This window comes from Perognathus longimembris, chromosome 24 (genome assembly GCF_023159225.1).
Source record: "Perognathus longimembris pacificus isolate PPM17 chromosome 24, ASM2315922v1, whole genome shotgun sequence".
NCBI lineage: Eukaryota > Metazoa > Chordata > Mammalia > Rodentia > Heteromyidae > Perognathus > Perognathus longimembris.
This window is the reverse complement of record NC_063184.1, coordinates 26,572,998-26,592,763: the sequence shown is the minus strand read 5'-3', so window position 1 is coordinate 26,592,763 and position 19,766 is coordinate 26,572,998. Positions and strand designations below refer to the sequence as shown.

Below are 19,766 nucleotides of genomic sequence, written 5' to 3'. Positions count from 1 at the left end.
ATCCACCGAAGGCATGGGACTCGAGGTGCTCTGCCAAGCACACCTCCACCGCCGCTATTCATTTAACCAACACTCCCGGGCACGCTTTAAATTGAAAGATGGTTCATTAGATTTGTGCATCTGCCCTTCTCAGCAATCTGTTGTGTTTCTGATGAAGGCAGGGGGAAAAACCAGGAATGTGTCATTTTCGGGAATGTTCTGAGCAACTGAGCTTCCAATGATTACAAAGTCATAAAGGGCTCGGGCTGGGTGAGTCTGAGAAAACAATTTGTCTCAATCATCGTTGGTCAGGAGCTATCTCCTATTCCCCATTCATTCTGGAAATTTCAAGTACTAGTCCTTGTATCTTTTTTTGTCCAGTCCTGGGCCTTGGACTCAGGGCCTGAGCACTGTCCCTGGCTTCTTTTTGCTCAAGGCTAGCACTCTGCCACCTGAGCCACAGCGCCCCTTCTGGCCATTTTCCATATATGTGGTGCTGGGGAATCGAACTGAGAGCTTCATGTGTAACAGAGGCAAGCGCTCTTGCCACTAGGCCATATTCCCAGCCCCCCCGCCTTTTTTTTTTTTTTTATCTTTTTTAAAAGACACTATTTTATTCTTTTTTTTTTTTTTGCCAGTCCTGGGCTTGGACTCAGGGCCTGAGCACTGTCCCTGGCTTCTTTTTGCTCAAGGCTAGCACTCTGCCACTTGAGCCACAGTGCCACTCTGGTCATTTTCTATATATGTGGTGCTGGGGAATTGAACCCAGGGCTTCATGTATATGAGGCAAAGACTCTTGCCACTAGGCCATATTCCCAGGCCTCCTTGTGTCTTTTAAATGCATCATCTAACACATCATCTCTGAGCTATAAAGGTTGTTAAGGTACCCAAAACCCAACAACAACCATCTTTTCAAAACTGGCAAAAAAAAAAAAAGCAAAGCAAAGCAATCCACTCCCTGGTTTTGTTGTTTCCCAATCAAGCTGGTGGCCACCTCCTCTCTCTGGGCTCCATCCGGCCTCTCCCTGACACCGTGTGACCTCGGGGCTGGCTAACTGTACTGTCCTGGCTAAACACAAACTCTAGGTTGGCCAAAAAAAAAAAACCCCAAAACAACAACAACTTTGTTTTTCTCTCCAAACTTAGTACATAAAAGAGGCTAATAAAAATGTTGAATAAAGCAGTAAGTTCGGTTTTCCTAAACTGGGCCTTGACAACAGTCACTCATTTGTCACTTACTTCTCCGCCAACACTTACTGCCCTACAAAGGACTCCTGGGTGAATATGGGACGCGGACACCAGCAGGCAAGCGCCCCACCCTCCCAGACATTGCGCTCAGCGAGGCCGGGCGGGCAGGGTCCCGGGCGCACACGTCAGGGAGGGCTACAGAGGCGATCTCTCAGAAAAGCGTATGTTTGCAGAGAGCGCCTCGAACAAAAATAGCCATGTTCTTGAGGAGCTTTCAAAAACTTCTCTTTCTTCTCTTATGGAGAAAGATGATAGAGAAAAAAGCTTTTTTAATGGTGTATTTGGTTAGCTGGTCTCTGAAATCATTCTTGGGCAAAGAAATGGCCAAGAAACCTTGGTGGCTGGCTCCCGTTGGCTTTGCCTCGTGTTGTGGCTTATGCTCACGATCCCAGCTACATGGGGAGTCTAAAGGGGAAGATGTCCATCCAAGCTGGGCCGAACAAATACACAAATACAAATACACAAGACTCTCTTCAAAAACAATCAAGGCACCAAGGGCTGGGGGCATGACTCAAGTGATAGAATACCTGGTACCTAGCAAGTGCAAGGCCCTAAGCAAACACTTCAGCAGCACCAAGAGAAACAAAAGCAAAGTGGGTAGGGGAGCTGGTCAAAGGCCACCTGAGGACAAGTCAATGATACCTCTGAGGCGGAGAAGCCTGGTCCCAGTCTTCATACCTCCTTGACCTGCTGGCAAACAGTGGTGGAATGCAGGTCTGGTAAAAATATGTAAGACTAAAACTTAAGCTCCTTACACTAATCTCATAGAAATACATGAGTCCTAATAGGCTTGAGATATTCTGTAGGAGAGGGTGCCCGTTTGACCTGGCTTTGAGCACTGTTGTGGGTGCATCGGAGGCGGGAAATAGAGACTCTGGGACTGCGTTTGCCTCTGCGGCTGAACAAGGTACACAGATCAAGGAAGTGCAGTCACAGAATCAACACAGGTGTAAAGTGAGAGACAGTGGCAGCTCACGGCAGACAGTGATGACATCTGCTTCCAATGTCAGAAAAGACGAGCTTGTGGCAGATCGTACTGGTCACAAACAGGACTTTTCACGTGAGAGGTGCTCGGTGCTCTACTTCTCAAAGCAGCCTACTGAAGGAGGATAACATTCATTCATCCAGCCAACAGGTGCTTCCCTTACCATATACACTGCTACTGTGCTATTACTGAACTATACCACTCTACATATAAATAGGCATGCTTTTAACACTCCTATCTAGTTACTGGTCATTTAAAAGGCAGAAATTCAGTTTTCACAGATTCTGAAAGATGTCAGGAGCATATACCCACTCTCTGAAAGACTCAGCTGCAAAACTTCCCACTTCCTCCCACAGAGGAGACCATGACAACCGTGAAGAAAATGCCTCCCTCCCCGACACCACCTCCCTTCACTGTTGCCATGACAAAGAAAACCGCCAAGCACCACCGGCTCTGAAGAGGATGGGAACTCCCGAGGCTGAGCTCGCCGGTCCAATTCTCCACTGGCCTGAAAGCCACGTCCACAAGCCTCAAAGGACTGGCAGGCTTTTGGTCTGAGTGTTCAGGCATTGCTTGTGGAATCAATGTTTTTCTTCCACAGCAGGTAAAACAACGAGTTGGCTTTTGAGAACTTAACATCCTTCCAGCCTCTGTCCTGGTTCAATACTGTTAGACATCTACAAACCCCACGCATTGATTTTCTTTTGTCCCGGAGACGCATGGGGAAACACCAATGCACAGTATGTGACTTAGCTCCCCTTGATTTCTTGGCGGGAACGGTGATGGCTGGAAGATCGGTTCACACACCGTACAGAGTGGTGAGCAAGGCGACTGCGCCCTCTGCATCTCAGAGGCCTCTAGAGTCGGGTGGAGACACCTGCCGCCCCCCGCCCCTCCCCCCCAGGCAGCACAGCCCCGGGGTGCGGGGCGGCCTTGTTCCCACACGTACCAGCAGCGTGAAGCTGTGCTCCGGCCGCATGCCGTACTGCTGGACGAGCCGCTGTCGGGTCGTGCTGGGGAGCTCAGGCAGTGTGGCCCGGATCTGGTCAATGTTGACCACCTGTCCAGGGTCTGTGCCTTCAGGAGGCAGAGTCGTGGTGTCATAGAGGACCAGAGGAGGCAGGTTAGGCTCCGGCATGAATCTAGACAGAGAGCAGACAGACCTTGAACCTGGACTAGCTCAATGGATTAGAACCCGAGGTCTACTGCTAACGTGAATGCTTTTGTGTCGAGGTACCGTATTACTCGCACATGTTTTCTTGGAAAAGTCCTCAAACCTGCCACTCCACACGCTTTCGGAGTAATGATGAGAGAAAGGAATATCAGAGCTGAGCCCCCTCCGACTTACAATGTGGATAAACTATATATCCAAACAGCAGCTTTGAGGCCAGGAGCTGGTGGCTCACGCCTGTAATCCTAGTTACTCAGGAGACTGAGATCTGAGGACGGAAGCCAAGCCAGGCAGGAAAGTCCATGCGACTCTTTAAGTAACCAGCAAAAAGCTGAACGCAGAAGTAGGGCTCAAGCGGTAACATGTTAAGAGTGCCAGGTTTGGGTGAAAAAGATAAAGGAGAGTGCCCAGGCCCTGAGTTCAAGCCCCCAAAAACACCTAACAAAAACCCAGTTTTGAAACAAGAAGGCCCCATGACAGCAATTTATTCATTAGGAAGAAAAATGACTTCTCCTATTGTGAAGTTTCTACTATCAGCAGTGTTTGTGTAATAAATGAAGAACATGGCAAAGGGAAGGAGAAGCCTTTCCCTTTTGAGAGACAGAAGAAATGATTCTGCCTCAGTTATCGGCAGGGCAGAAGAGGTGAACAGGTGGAGCCCAGGTCATTTTAGGAGCAGAGAAATGATGCCCGTTATCATATACACCCAAACCCAGAGAAGGTACAACACTGTAGCGAATGCACCCTACCTAGAGCTACGGAATTCAGTGAGCAATCAGATACCAATTACCCGTTCATCACTTGAAGGAACACATCTCATTAATGCAAGAGGTTGGTAATAGAGAACTCTGAGCGTGTATGAGACGTGAACAGACAGGAACTCTGCACTTTTTATTCAACTTCACAGTAAGCCTAAAACTGCTCTAAAAGTGAAGCCCATCATCTTTCACTGTGGAGACTTTGTCAACATACGACATTATAAAACAAAGATACCTCTCCCTCTGTTCTATTCTAGTACCATCTTCTCTGTCTAATTTGTCAATGACAACACATCATCCAAAGTTTAAAGGGAGCTTATATTATCTATTAACTTATATATTTCTTTTTCTCATTTCCTTCTAAGGAATTTCAGTGTGTTATAGACTTTACTGCTCAATGGAAAAATAAGAATACCCTAAGCTCCAATCTCAACTGCCATCCTTTTAACTCAACTACAACATTGACATGAAATTCAGGAATCAAGTGACTTCCAACTTTTGGGTCCTATTAAATAAGAAACTCTTAGGCTACCAAACCAAGAAGATGCTATTTCTTCCAGTACATAGAGAAAATAGGAACTTTCAAATTTTCCATGAGGGTTACAACAGCAAACAATCCTAACTCTTCTCCTGGATCACTATGTTGATTTTCAAAGGGATCTGAGATACATCTTTAGTCCCAAATAGACAGTGGAGTAATCACCTGTAGTCCTGTTTTCCTTCTTTGTCTCTCATTGGCACAGTGCACCTACAACAGTTAAAGAACAAAACATTACGCAGACACTAGCAACAGTGAGCCTGGCTATGGAGATGGGGTTGCTAGGGTTCAGCTCCAAGGGCCTCCCAAAGGCAATGTATTAAAGGTATGTCCCCTTGGGACTGCCTTCAGCCTCCTGGGAGGGGATGGAACTGCAAGAGGTGGGGCCTAGTGGGAGTCTTTAGGTCCTTGAAGAGGACTGTAGGACTTTAATCTCTCATCTCACCTGTGTATTGGCCATGAGGTAAATAGTTCTGTTCTGCCATGCCCTTTAGCCACGATGTGCCAACACAGGCCCAAAGCAACAGGGACAATGAATCATGTACTAAAACCTCTAAACCATGAGCCATAAATCTTTTCTCTTTATAACTTGAACACCTCAGGTGTTTGGTATAGTAATGGAAAACTGACTGACACAGGGTTTCTTCTACCAGTAGAAAACACAGGCAAACAACTCAAACCCTTCAGTTTTCTATAAGAGGCACTTAAACAGAAAAATGGGGGGGAAAGTGTCTAGGAAGATAAGGGAAAAGAGAAAGGAAATGGCTACCATTTTTCCAGTTTTGGTTTTGTAGGAGTGGTACCGGGGAGGGAACCCAGGGACTCATGCCTGCTTAATGTGCACACCAGCACTGAGCCACACTCTAGCCCATGTTTTAGCATGTAGCCAGCTAAACTCTTAGCTATTTTCAGTATTCTGCTTAAAGGCTAAGCCCCTCTACTTCAGCTGAAGCTGAGAGAGGTCAAACAAAATCTTTAAGGGAATAAAAATTCTTGCCACAAAGCAGGGGATCTAGGATCTGAGACCAAGCATTTCTGTACAAGGCTGGGGCAGCTGAAGTCTCTGAAGAACTTCGTCTAAAAGAGGAATGCTATATCCTTACAGGGTGCAAGAATCTTCTCACTTTGCCAGTGGAGAGAACTACCAATGCAAACTCACCCCAGCTTGCAGTCAAATGAGCGCGTTTCATTCAGAATTTCACCTCCATTCTCAAGTTCATTAATTTGTCTCTGAATTTCATAGTCTACAGAAAAAAAAAACCCACACAAACACAATAAATTAGTATAGTTTGATTACACCTTTCATCCATTCAGGCAATCATTAGAAACCTTTCTCAATCTTAAAGTAAAAGAAAAATAATCAAGAAGATTGTTTACAATGATCCTGGCTTTTTATGCTCTATTTCCCCCCCTCATTGAAATCATCAAGCCGTAAAGGGCCACAGGAAGCCCTGCTCATTCAGAGAGATTAAGCAAAGCAGTATAGATTACACAACTTGGCAGAAGTAGGACTGGGAGCATTATGCAGATCTAAAGCCCACATCTCTAAGGCTGTTGCCTAGCAGGGGTTCTTATCCCAGGACCTGCAGATGGCAGCTAGAGGGCCTGGCATGCCCTTTCCTTCCCTCTCGCCCCTCTGCCAAAATCATATCAAATATGTGCATGTCTGTGCACATGCATCTTTCAGAGAGAGGGAGAGAGAGTCCAAAATGTTCATTCTATGTTCAAAGGGAGTTAGGACCCCCAAAAGATTAAGAACCACTGCTTTTCTCCCTCACCACCCATCAAGACAAACAGGCCGTGGTAAACATCACTGCTAAGCAACTTGGTGAAAATCCACTTTCTCCTTCACGCCTCCAACAGAAGGAGCCATCTTCCCAGACTCACACTCAGACCCTTCCATCTCAGCTGCTAAGAAGCAGCAACGCCCAAACCTGCCCATTTTTGTCCATCTCCCCTCAGCTCCAGTGCTCTGTCTGACATAAGATGATACTTAAAAGGTCCAATGAAGGGCTGGGAATATGGCCTAGTGGCAAGAGTGCTTGCCTGCTACAAATGAAGCTCTCGGTTCGATTCCCCAGCACCACATAGATGGAAATCGGCCAGAAGGGGCGCTGTGGCTCAGGTGGCAGAGTGCTAGCCTTGAGCGGGAAGAAGCCAGGGACGGTGCTCAGGCCCTGAGTCCAAGGCCCAGGACTGGCCAAAAAAAAAAAAAAAAAAAAAAAAAAAAGGTCCAATGAAGGGAGGAAAAATTGTGCTTATGATGGCTAAACTTTGGTTCTTCTACTGGAGTTCTCTCTGCCTGCTGCTCTAAAGGGCACTCAGACATGAAAAGGTTAGGGATGAACAAAAACCCTCCAGGAGCGCCTTCATAACTCATTACAGATGAACTTTGCCAACATCTGCTTTCTCGTTTGGGTCTTAGGTCACCCTCACCAGCTCCTCGTCTAATGGGTCCCAGAACACCACCACAACCAAGGTGAAATGGAATTTTATCCACTCGCTCCAAGCTTTCCTTTTACAAACCTGGGTTACAGGCACGAGTTTCCCTGATTCACACATAGAGTGGCTTCCCACACAGGGACCGTGTTCCCCTTTAGAAACCGCTCCCTTTAGTCGGCCTCCATCACCATACCAGCTATCCCCTGCATCATTTTTAATGCCTATTTCCTGAAAATGTGCAGACACAAGAGTGTTCTCACTGAGGCCGGCTGGACATTTCAGGTTCAGAATATTCAAGACTGGAATAATCTGTGCTGTACTGGTTCTAACACTTTTCTCGACAAGACCCAGGATCTTGCTAAACATTCTGGCTATGGTGCCATTTTGGCGACACATTCAATGGTCTGATTCTTGGCGAATTCTTTAAGGGATTGATCTCCCTCTCTCTCACTCCATCTCTCTAGGTACCTTTGGTTTAAGAAATTTTTTTTAGCCCTCTGCGTTGTCCTCCCCTCAGTGTAGTCAACATTTTCCTATGGGACTGCCCAGATTTTTATCTTGATAACCTCCTGTATTTTTAGTTATTACCATAATTATAATCACTGATGAGATACAGTGTGTACTCCAATAAGACCAGCCTTGATTGCACAGTGATGTGGCATGCTATTCCCTGTGAAAACAGTGAAAGGCATGAAAACATACCCACCAATTAGGTCACACCACAGCCAAGCTAATGAACAAACCTGACTTGGTAAACAAGGTGGCATGTGGCAGAACACAGCCACATTCTTTGTGAATCCTCCCATGAGGAAGCGTGGTCTATTTCCCCTCCCTCTGAGTGAGCTTTGAACGGAAGGTGTGACAAATAGACTATGCTCTGACCATACAATGTTGGATGTTACATTGTGAGCTCTGGAGTTTAGGATCCAGGCAACCTTGAGGCTCCGGGGATGATGCTACTGGCAAACGCAAAAGCCTAGGCTAGGTGAGTAAAGAACAAGACTATGTGGTGGAGAAGCCGTTAGACACCCAGCACGCAGGCCTCACATATGAGCAAGGTCATCTCAGACTTGGTTTCTGCTCACCTACCCATCACTTACTGACACAGGAGTGAGCAGGAGCAGAACTAGGGGAAGAGCTACCCAATCCATGTGTTTCTGTGTGATCTAGGGGAGGCTTGTTACACAGCAAGGGGTAACTGATACAAAGAGGAACGGGAGAAATGATCATGTCATCTACCGATGGCTTTGGCTAGGAACCTGATGCTGTTAAGATTCTTCACTTCAGTCCGGACGCCCAGAGGTTCCCCAGGGTGATGCACAGATATGTTGGCATCCACTCTAAGCTGGCCCTCTGGAGGAAGAAAAAAAAGACAAGACAATTTTGTAGAAATTATTTGAGGCAATAATGACATACACTTTGGCCCTGAGCAGTGTTCTGGGCCTAGGGTGTGTGTGTGTATACATGTGTGCACTTGCATGCACAGAAGAAGAGTTTGGGATACACCATCTGGAAAGATCTATCCATTTTGTGCTAAAAAAAAAACAAAAACCCAAAAAAACCAATACTGTTAAAGTGGAGGTTTACTCTGCAGCTTTATTCTGAAGTGTTTTTCTTTTTCCCCAAAATATTAGAGCTGGGTCGAGGGGAAGGCTTCAAAAATGATTATCCGAAAGCCCTGCTGTGCTCTCCAAAGGAATATGGATTTCTAGCATTGATTCCATGAGATTTCCAAGACAATCCTTGAGCATTTACAGCTCAAGGACACAAGACCAAACCTGGGTTCTTTCCTGTCTCCTCCCTCCCGGTCCTGTCTGGATCTTCCCCCAAACACAAGTCCAGTGAAGTCCAGCCAAGTGCTGTCAGGGTTTGCTGTAGCAGAAAACCTGCGGTTACAAAGTAAGGAGTCTGTGGCGGGACGGAGAGGAGGCCGACCTCATCCCGACAGGACCTTCTCTACCCTGAAAGCACCTCAGATTAGGAGCCAGAACCCCTACAGAGGCAGGGAGGATTTCTGAAAAACCTCAAGACAAATAGAAATTAAGGAAGACATCACCGCATTCTGACGAGATGCAATGGCTCATGCCCTTGGGGGAGATGGACGTAGGATTGCGGTTTGAGGCCGGCTGGGCAAGAAACTTGTTAGTGACATACCATCTTAAAAAGAAGTCAGGGGGCTGGGAATGTGGCTTAGCGGTAGAGTGCTTGCCTAGAATGCATGAAGTCCTGGGTTCAATTCCTCAGCTCTGTATACACAGAAAAAGACATTAAGTGGCGCTGTGGCTCAAGTGGTAGAGTGCTAGCCTTGAGCAAAAAGAAGCCAGCGACAGTGCCCAGGCCCTGAGTTCAAGCCCTGGGACTGGCAAAAAAAAAAAAAACCAAACAGTCAGGTATAGCGGTATACACCTGTAATCCCAGCTAGGTGGAGGTAGGAGGATTGAGGTCCCAGGTAAAAAAATGTGAGATCCACCTGAAGAATAATAAAAGTAAAAGGGCTGGGGCAATGAATCAAAGGGTAGAGCACCTGCCTAGCAAACTTAGGGCTATGAGTTCAAACTAAGGTACCACTGAAATATAAATAAGAAATCTGCCTGTAGCGTTTGGATGAGCCAAATAGGCCTATTTCCAATATTCAAAAACAAAGACATAGTAAAGTTAAAAAAAAGATAAACACCATAAGACATGAAGACCGTTAGAACGAGTTATCTGTTATTCTGCTGGTGAGGCGATGTGGGGCTCGCGTGTATACCAAGTTCAAGACTGAGCTGGTCACTGCTGTCCCTCCTCCTTGGGGCCCTCAGAGAAAGGTAACAGCTCACCCGCTCTAGGGCTCTGAATGCCCGAGAGGTTGCTGGTCAACTCAGAAACTACTTTAGCTCTAGCACTGACTTCTCAACATTTTTGGAAAGGTCCTTCGGAGCTTATTTTAAATCAGCGTCAGACAAGTTGTGCTCCTCTGAATCTCAAGATGTTCTGGCGGCTAAAAACCTTGATGTCACGGTTCACTTTGGTGGCGTCTTGTCCTCATGTATCACTCTTGCATCCTTGCCACTAACACCTCACGGAAGCAAGTCGGGGGAGGCAGGATCTATTTGGGGTCACGGGTCAGAGATGTGTGTCTATGGTTCTTGGTTCTGCCGATTCTGTGCCCCTGGTGGTGGAACAATGGTGGGGAGAGGGGGTGGCACTTGGCAGAGGCGGCTTACCCCAGGGCACAGAGAGGAAGAGAGAGGAATGTGGACAAGATACAGCCCTCATGGACACCGTCCCAGGCACCGACCTCCTGCAGCTAGGCCCTACCTCCTACAGTTTCCAGAACCTTCAAAACAGTGCTATGCACGGGAGACAAGGTGTCCAACCCATGAGCCACGGGCTCAGCTCAGATGCAAACGGTGACACTTACAACCAAACTGTCAATGCTGTCCTGGGTGTTTTCCTTCCAAACACGCATCCCACGTGTCCACTCCCCCTCCACCCCACTGGGGCCACCTGCACCCAAGGCTTCTGATCTTTCCAAAGGACTGTGTGGTGACCCTAACCACAGCAGTGCCTCTCCTTCTGGTAGTCAGGACAAGGCCACAATGGCTTCCATCTTGGTACAGTGCACCTTCACCATTCCCACAACTTACTCAAGCCCGACACAGCTTCGTGGCTCCTCTCCTCTGCCCGCTACTCAACAGCCCTTATCTAATCCACACTTCCCGTCATCCATTCTGTGGAGAGGCAACTGAACAGATGCTTTTGTTGAGCCTGTGAATTAACTAAATGCCTGACAACCCCGTCCACCAGGCCCCACCCCCACCCTCCGCCTCACTTTGTGTCTGTGTCCTTTGATCTGAGTCTTTCTCTCCTGCAGTGAGAACTGGGCTCCAAGAAGGACAAGATTTACCACTGATAAATATCTAGGGACAAAGGCAAACTGCCTAGGTAGACAATATCTTCTTCTTATCATCTTGAAGAAAACAACAAAAGCTACAGATCACCTGCCAGGCCTCCAGAGACCAAGACTCAACTAACAGGTCAACCCTGGGACCTGGGACTGGGCTGACTGTACATACCTTTCTCATTCCTGGGCTCCAGTTTTCCCTGAAGACAGCTGAAGGTGTGTGGAAGTGCTGTCATGTAATGAATCGCCTTTCTCTGTCCTTCACCAAGTCTCTATTTGACATCTGGGAGGAGTGACCAGACTTAGAACCAGTCTCATCTCTACTGGTGAGCTGCCCCTCAGTGGGCGGAGCTCCAGCTCCTTCACTGCTGTGGCTCCTCAGTCTACCTCTGGCCACCTTCAAGGTTCTCGATAAGGGCTACCATCGTCTTCTCCCAAAACCCTCCCTGATAAGTGAGCTTCCAGTTGTGGGTGCTCAGAGCGATCAGAATACATACAACCTGTGCCTGAGAACTAAGCACTAAGGACGACCACCTACTTCCACGTCACCTTACCTTTATGCCCCAAGGCCCAGGCCATGTCTGCTCTTGCCCTGCTCAAGGCCACTGCTCTTCAGGGGATCCCCCCCCCGCCCCCAGCCATCAATCTCTCTCAGCGCTCCCTCCAATATGCATATATTAAGTAGTTTTTCTCATTAAGAAGACAAACACAAACCAGAAGACCTAGTCCCTTGAGCTCAATTTTCTCTCCCTCAGTCATCTGGCTGTTGCTCCTCGCTTTCTTTTTCAGCAAATCCTCTCCAACAAGTTTGGGTTGTGCACCAACGACCTCTACCTTCTCCGCTCCCACTTTCTCCTCAACCCGTTTCAGATGGGCGTCGGTGCAAATGCACTCACAGAAGACTCCGGCAACCTCCTAGCTCCGACCCAGTGGACCAAGGGTGCATTTTGTCCTCAGCTCACTGGGTACCTCAGCAGCGGGCGATGAAGCATTCCTTCCCGAGGCATCTTCCCACCTCTCAGCTTCAGCCGCCTTCTGCTCGCTCGCGCTTCCTCCCGCCTCCAGGGATGCGAGAGCTCCACAGACCTTGCTAGTGCTCTCCCCACTATCCACTTTCGAGCCTCTTCTTCTCTTATGCTCTTTCCGCAGGGGTGCGTGGCTCTAATCCCTGTGCCCTCGCCCCCTCCAGTGCTCTCTTTAGCCCCATCTCTCCTGTGAGCTCCATACCAGGCACTTCAGTTTCCAAACTAGGACCTGGCTGCCCCTTCCCAAAACACATGCTGATGCTCACCTTTTCAACAGCGACTCCTCAGCTTCCCTGAAGGCATTCTTCCTCTCTCCACCTCTGATCTGCCCCACCGGCCTGTTACAAACCTTCCTTTCTCAAGCACCATCTTGAATCACCCAATTCTCTCCCCATTGTCCCCACCACCAGTGCAGTCAAACAGGGTCACCTTCCACCTGACCTACATACAGCAAGCAGCTCATGACTGGTCACATGATCCACTTCTTACCCTATGAAACCCACCTCCACTGGAGCAGCCCGAGTGCTTTTCTAAAACACTCATCAGACCATGTCACAGGCTCCCTTAGAACCTTCCAGTGATTCCCTGTGGCACCTGGGCAGAAATCTAAACTGCAGGTCCTTACTTGGAATGTGTCCCCACCTAACCTTGCAGGTTTTCTCTATTGTCACAGCTCTTCTGCTTTCCCTGTGGGAGTCTTCTGTCACCTTGACTGGCTGGGGGCTCCCATCCTTTGCCTTGGCTTCTTTCTGGAACGCCAAACCCTAGCTCTGTTGCCTTGAGCCACAAAGCATTCTTCACCTCTTAATTAAAGGTCAGCCCCCCACTCCCCTCAAGACCAGGGTCCTTGAACAGCATTAACATCACCTTCCAACTACAACTCACTGTCACCACACCCCAATTTCTCTCGAGCACTTACTATCACAATTAGTTTATGTTTTGTTTATGCACCTATTTGTCTCCCTCACAAATACAAGCTGCGTGTGGCAGGGACGAGGCTGGTACAGTGGTGGTTGTTAATAAACTTTGTTGAACACCGAATGCCAACGTGTTGGCGTTTTCCTGAGCAACGAGTAAGGAGGAAGGATCCTCTTTCACAGCAGGTTTCTGATAGGTTCTCAACTGCTGTCTGAATAGGATTAATATCCAGTTGGAATCATCTGAAAAGCCCATTAAGCTCAAAAGAAAACTCCCCGATACACCAAGCTCTGTTCAATCAAGTCTCAATACTTGGGAGACAACTTTTTTTCTTTTTTTTTTTAAACTCAGGGAACCCTGAATTACTCACTTGCTTTTAAAACTGAAACGATCTTTCACAATTTAGAATTCTAATTTGGAAGAAGAATAAAAGCATGAATTTGAGTCTCTCCTGGAGAAGCCCATACTACATAAATGTCTGAGAGGAATCATTTAGTATCCTGCAGTGTTACAAGAGAGTTCGCTAGCCTAGATTCAAATATAGCATCAAACATTAACAAAAGACACTCTAGCCAGTGAAGACAAAATACCTTTTAAACAAATTAAGTTAAATTGCCTCAAGTGCATGAAAGCCTTGCGAGGCAGGTTTACTTCCACGCATTCTGCCCCACTGAGGGAGAGCTTCCCGTCACATACAGTGGAATGCTACTGAGCTCAATCTCTACCTCCAGAACAGAGATCTGTACCCGCAAACTAAAACACTATACCACTGGGCTCGGCGATGGAGTGCAGTTAGGTATTTTTTTTTTTTCTAAAACATATTCACACAACAGAAATATAACACTGGGATAGAAAACTGTTTCTGCAAACAGCAGGGGCCTGGGACTTTGGTAGGAAGGTCTGTTCAGCTATCTTGTTCTGCTTGCTGAATTCACTTCAAAATGGAAATACAAGACTTAGCAGGGAAAAAAAGTTGAAAAAATTGTTTTGTGGTGCTGGGGATGGAACGAGAAGGCCTCGCCCATGATAGGCTCTACCGCTGAGCCCCATGTCAGTCACGAGGACTCAAGAGCTATGGGACATAGTTCACAAAGCTTATTCATCCAGATGGGTGGTGATTCCATAAAAGCAGTCCTACTGATTACTGTTAATAGAAGCACATCTACCCAGTACAGGCTTTCTGCCAAGGCTCTGTGTTATTTTATATACATCATTACATCCATTCGGCATAATACGGTTTTAATGATAAAGTCACTTAGACATTCCTGTGGCATTTCCAACTTTGCACTTCTCTCTCCTTCCTTCCTTCCTTCCTTCCTTCCTTCCTTCCTTCCTTCCTTCCTTCCTTCCTTCCTTCCTTCCTTCCCCTTCTCTCCCCTCCCTTCCCCTCCCTCTCTCTCTCTCTCCCTCCCTCCCTCCCTTCTGTGCCAGTCTTGGGGCTTGAACTCAGGACCTGGGCATTGTCCCTGAGCTTTATGGCTCATGGCTAATGCTCTACCACTTGAGCCACAGCTCCACTTCTGGCTTTTTGGTGGTTAACTGGAGATAAGAGACTCATAGACTTTCCTGCCCAGGCTGGCTTCAAACCACAATCCTCAGAGCTCAGCCTCCTGAATAGCTAGTCTAGCATTATGGGCATGAGCTACTAGTGCTTAGTGAAACCTTGCATTTCTAAGAAGGCATTCTAAACTTTCACTCATCAAGTCATTCCTCTCTGAGTCTCCTCAACTTCACCTGAGAGCTCTGATTGTTTTCCTCTTTTCACACACTATTACTATGGTGATGCCACTTGTAAGTGTGGAAAGTAAGATCCAAAGACACTGCATCCTCTTCCCAAATTTCTAGTACTAGAAATCACAGCTCAGACTCCAACCCAGGTCCAGGCTCTAAGAGCCCTCAGTGCCCACGCTCTATTTATCTCTTTGATCAGCTATCTATGGCCATGACAGTGTCATGGCTGCCATTAAGGATTTGCATGACAAAATGTTTATAAAGAAAAGGGTTCTGCCCTTCTCCATTGTTGGTGGGAGTGAAAATTAGTACAACCACTTTGGAGAACACTATGGAGGTTTCTCAAAAAGCTCAATATAGACCTACCCTATGACCAGCCATACCACTCCTAGGCATCTATCCTAAACAGCAAAACCCAAGATATCAAAAAGACATTTGTACTTCCATGTTTATCGCGGCACAATTCACAATAGCCAAAATATGGAAACAACCCAGATGCCCCTCCACAGACGAATGGATCCAAAAAATATGGTACTTATACACAATGGAATACTACATAGCGATTAGGAATGGTGAAATATTGTTATTCGCAGGGAAATAGTCAGAACTCGAACAAATAATGTTGAGTGAGACAAGCCTAGAACACAGAAAACAAAGGGGCATGATCTCCCTGATATATGACTGTTAACAAAGGGAGACGGAGAGACAGTAGAGACCAAGTCTGTGAACACTGTATATGTTCTTGATACATTGTATATTGCATATGTGTCTACCTGACCTAGACAAGGGATGGAAAAACAGGTTGTAAGATATCACAAGAAATGTACACACTGCCCTACTATGTAACTGCACCCTCTTTGCACAACACCTTGTAAAAAAATTTATGTTCAATTAATAAAAAAAAAAAAGAAAGAAAAGGGTTCTGTAGTTATATACCCAGGTTCAATCCCAGCTCAGGTGCTTCTGTGAGTCTTGGGCAAATAACCTGACCTGCCTGAGCTTTGCTTTCCTCACCAGTACAACAAACAAGACACTGCCATTCCCAGGAATGTCCTGATGTTTAAATGATATGATCCATCAATTTTTACAAAATGTTTATAGTGAATTGAAGGGCACATGCTAGCCATCCCAACTGGTAGACACTACTGTCCGTGAGATGTTTAGTAGATCTACTCTAAACACTGCTTTGAGGATCTCTATAGTAGCGACATCCTATCCACAATGAAGAGTGACCCATGCTCATTAGAGCAATTTCTGCTTCATTCTGAAAGCCACCATGTTCCCCAGGTTCCAGCATCCCCTCTTCAGGGTGGCCCTCACTTCCAGGATGCCATCTCAGTCCCAACACCAGTGTTCCACAGTGGTGGACAGAAGAATGGACAAAGACATGTCGGCTAAGGAGATGCCAAGAAGTCAAATTCCTGCAGACTCCAGACACCCCTCAGCTCTTGAGACTAACCAACAGCTCAGCTGCTGTGCTCCAAGCCAAGCTGCTAGATTTGTGTTTAAGAAAAACAAAAAGTGTCACAACAAATGAGATTTAATGAACACTTTCGGCTGTCACTGCCTCATGAGTTCTTGCCACTGTGGTTTATCTCTTGGCAAAGACCCAGATGGGACTATTTCTCAGTGAAGAGGTGGCTCGTTTATTATTCCACAGGGTTCACAGGAATCACAGTAATTCCGAAGAGGAGAAAAAATGTTCTAAACTGATAAGAGAATCAATGCTTCGTACATTCATGGATAGCCATCCAACCTGCCCAGATTTCATTTATGTTCTGTGGATAAAAAAAGCCACAGGAGTGATATGGGGAAAACAGAGAACACTTCTACTCTAATGTAGTCTTATTTCTTGTAAGGGAAACCTGCAGTCCACTAACCTTTATGCCACTCAAACACACGTGGCTGTTTCTCCCGTCTTCAGCTTAAAGAAGACGATAGCAAATAAGCAAGTTCTGCCTACAGAATCATCTTGTACAGGACTGATGTTACAATGTATTGCTTGTAAGAAGTCCTGCGTGACAAATGTGGCATTATGAATGCAGCAGACCTAACATGCAAGCACATTATGTGACACGGCAGGGTGCTAGCAGTCTGGGTGCTACCCCACAGGGAGGTGACTACCATCAGAAATGTGACCTCTGACTGTACTGTATGTGCTGTGGAAACAACCAAAGGCAGAACCTGTACTCTAGCCACTGGGCTTAACCACATTTGCCATCTTAATATCTGACTTAGAAACATTTAAGAGGTAAACGAGCATAATTCTACTTCCAGCTTTCGGCTGGTTAATCAGTGATTCGGAGTCTTTCAGATTTGTCTGAGGGCTCTAGACCTCACTTCTCAGCTCTTACACTCCTGAGAAGTTAGGGTTATTAAGTGTGAGCCACAAATGCCTGGCTCAAAGAATTAGTCTTTGGGGTTTTTGTTGTTGTTTTTTTATTGGCTGGGGGGTTTGAATTCAGGACCTGGGCACTATCTCTGAGCCTCTTCGAGCTCAAGGCTAGCACTCTATCACTGAGCCACAGAACCACTAAGAATTAGTTTTGATGAACAAAGAACTCTGAGAAAAATTAAATGATTTATACACATTTCATGAATCCTTACAGTTTGTTTGTTTGTTTTTCAAAACTCCAGGCCTGGGCTCTGTCCCTGGGCCCTCTGTGCTCAAGGAGAGAGCTCTACCACTTGAGCCACAGCGCCCCTTCCATCCTTATAGTTTTGATATAAGAAGCTGGGCAAAGTCTTCTGATTCTTATTTTCTTGGGTCTCTCTATTGTTGTTATTTGTGTTTAGTTTGGGTTTGGGAAATGGAAAATCATCTAAGAAAAATTCAGGAAAAAAAAAAAGGCAGAGTGCAAAGGTTGAAAGTGGAGCATGAACAGCCTCAAGACAAAGGATGGAAGACAACCAAACCTGGGTCAGGGGAGAACCAGGAAGCAGAGCAGGCAAAGGTACCAGAGGAGGCACCCGGGCATCTACCTGCCATGAGGGCCTGGCTGGTGCCCAGGGCTTGGAGGATCAGCTGGAGCTCTCTGACAGCCATGGCGGCCTCTTCTCCGCAGCTCAGGTCAGGCTCCAGGACCACTTCCAGAAGGCCAACTCCTACTCGGAAAGAGGCAAGTCAGTCCAGTAAGCTTCCTCCTGTCATCAGCTGATCAGTTGGATTCACTAAGGACCCTCAAAGTGGTCCCAGGCACTAAACTATGTATCTCTTTCACGCCATTTTGTGATTATTAACTTTGATCCATTTTTTTTTTTAACATCTGCTTCTATGTATCCAGCTTTGTGACTGAGGAATGTAAGGCTTCCTGATTTTAGGGGTGAAGAACGGGCCCAGCAGGTAAACAGAGTTTAAGCTGTGCTCTCTCATCAGCTCTGCCAATACCCACACAGATCTGTTGATCTCGGACTATCAGGTTCCTCTGGGGCTTTCTCAATTGGTTTGGAAAAAGTCTAGGAGGGAAAAGAAACGCCTAAAACCCAAGAGCTGCGGAAGTGAAAAGCGGTGAGCATATGCCAAGCCTACCGGCCCTGTTCAAGTCAACGAGCGTCTGGGACCTCAGGTCATCGTGGAGGCTTTTGCCACTGTCTTGCTCCAGCTGGATCTGCTTGATCCTCACCATCTTGGAGGCCAGCTGACGCTGCCTCTTCCCTACGTAGACGCCATATGTCAAGTTCCCATCGGCAGCGATCGGGAGCCTCTGCTGGGTAATCTGGTAGCCCGCCTGTGCCCAGACAAATAGGGGTTACAGAGTCACTACTCCACAACTGCACCTTTAATTCACACCACAAAGGCCTACTTGAGTAAAAGAAAATAAAGAAGCAGTAAGAAGGAAGCAGTGAGTTCATGCATGGCTGACTTCCGGCTTTCCTCATCACCCCCTCACCTTTCTTCAACCTCCCCCCGCCCCCCATACCTAGGATGCAATTAGCACACAAATCCCATCTTCCTTACTCAAGTGCCATTCGGGGGAATAACAATAATCTCTCTGTCAGAGGCCCCCTACAAGAAGAATTTATTGTTTTCATTTAGCTCATTAGCCTAAAGTCTGCATCTCATTACAGGGCTCCTGACAGGGCCTCCTTTATTAGGAAATGCTGCCTAAGCATTTTTGCCATCACTTTCAACAGGGGCAACCGTATGTTTCAACTTGTTTTGGTTCTGCTCTTTCAGCTAAGCAATCAGACCAGCTCTTCTCCCTGACTCAACTTCCCTCACTCCTTCTGCAAGAAAAGGCTGTGATGCCCACACTCGACTCATGGGAAGCAACACAATACAGAAATACTGATGGAGGTCGTGCGGACTCTCTTCCTCCTTCTAAGTGGAGAGGAAGAATTACTTTCTAATGCACACAAGCATCTGCACACACTAACGAGACAGACGGCAGGTCAGCGTGGAGACTTGGGCAAGAACAAGGCACAATGGCTAAATCACCAGCAGCACTTGCTGAGTGCTTAGACACTCCTCTCAGTGTGTTGCATGCATTTAATCCCACCACAGCTCTAGGAAACAGGACAAGGCTCAGCGGGAGAGGGGGGAGAAGGGGGAGGAACGGGGAAATGGACCTGGCCCAAAGCCACACACAGATCTGGGACGTCTCCAGGATGCCTAGCTAAATGTGAATGTCAAGTAAACAATGAAGTTTTTTTTTTTTTAATGTAAGTATATCCTATGCAATATTAGGTAACACTGGTTTTGAATTAGCTGATCTACCTAGACTAGAAAAAAGGCCATAGATCACTAAAAAGGCTTTGTTCATTACATATTGCTAAACTCCCACCTTAATGAAACCAGTGACGATAACTTCTCTTGGAGGGTAGTGCCAGGGATTGAACTCAGGGCCTTGTGTTTGCTAGACAAAAAGCTCTACCACTTAGAACACACCTCCAGGCTTTTTTTTTTTGCTTTAGTTTTTCAGGTAGGGTCACCGGCTTTCGCCAGGGGCAGGCCTCTGATGGTGATCTTCCTATCTCTGCCTCCAGCATAGCTAGGATTACAGGTATGTGCCAATATGCCTAGCCTTGGTTATGACTAAAAAAACCACTAGAAAATAAAGCTGTGGATATATCTCAGTGCTAGAG

General features: G+C 46.7%; 1 protein-coding gene across 1 annotated transcript in view; it reads right to left on the bottom strand.

The window, feature by feature from the left end:
• Positions 1-19,766, bottom strand: part of Gatb (glutamyl-tRNA amidotransferase subunit B) — a 66,551-nt gene that overhangs the window by 20,163 nt on the left and 26,622 nt on the right. Inside the window, exons 4-9 of the mRNA XM_048333660.1 lie at positions 18,211-18,409; positions 17,664-17,786; positions 8,361-8,474; positions 5,839-5,923; positions 4,845-4,889; positions 3,162-3,354 (exon numbers count right to left, since the gene is read on the bottom strand). Coding sequence (XP_048189617.1) covers positions 3,162-3,354; positions 4,845-4,889; positions 5,839-5,923; positions 8,361-8,474; positions 17,664-17,786; positions 18,211-18,409 — 759 coding nt within the window. The remainder of the gene's footprint in view (positions 1-3,161; positions 3,355-4,844; positions 4,890-5,838; positions 5,924-8,360; positions 8,475-17,663; positions 17,787-18,210; positions 18,410-19,766) is intronic.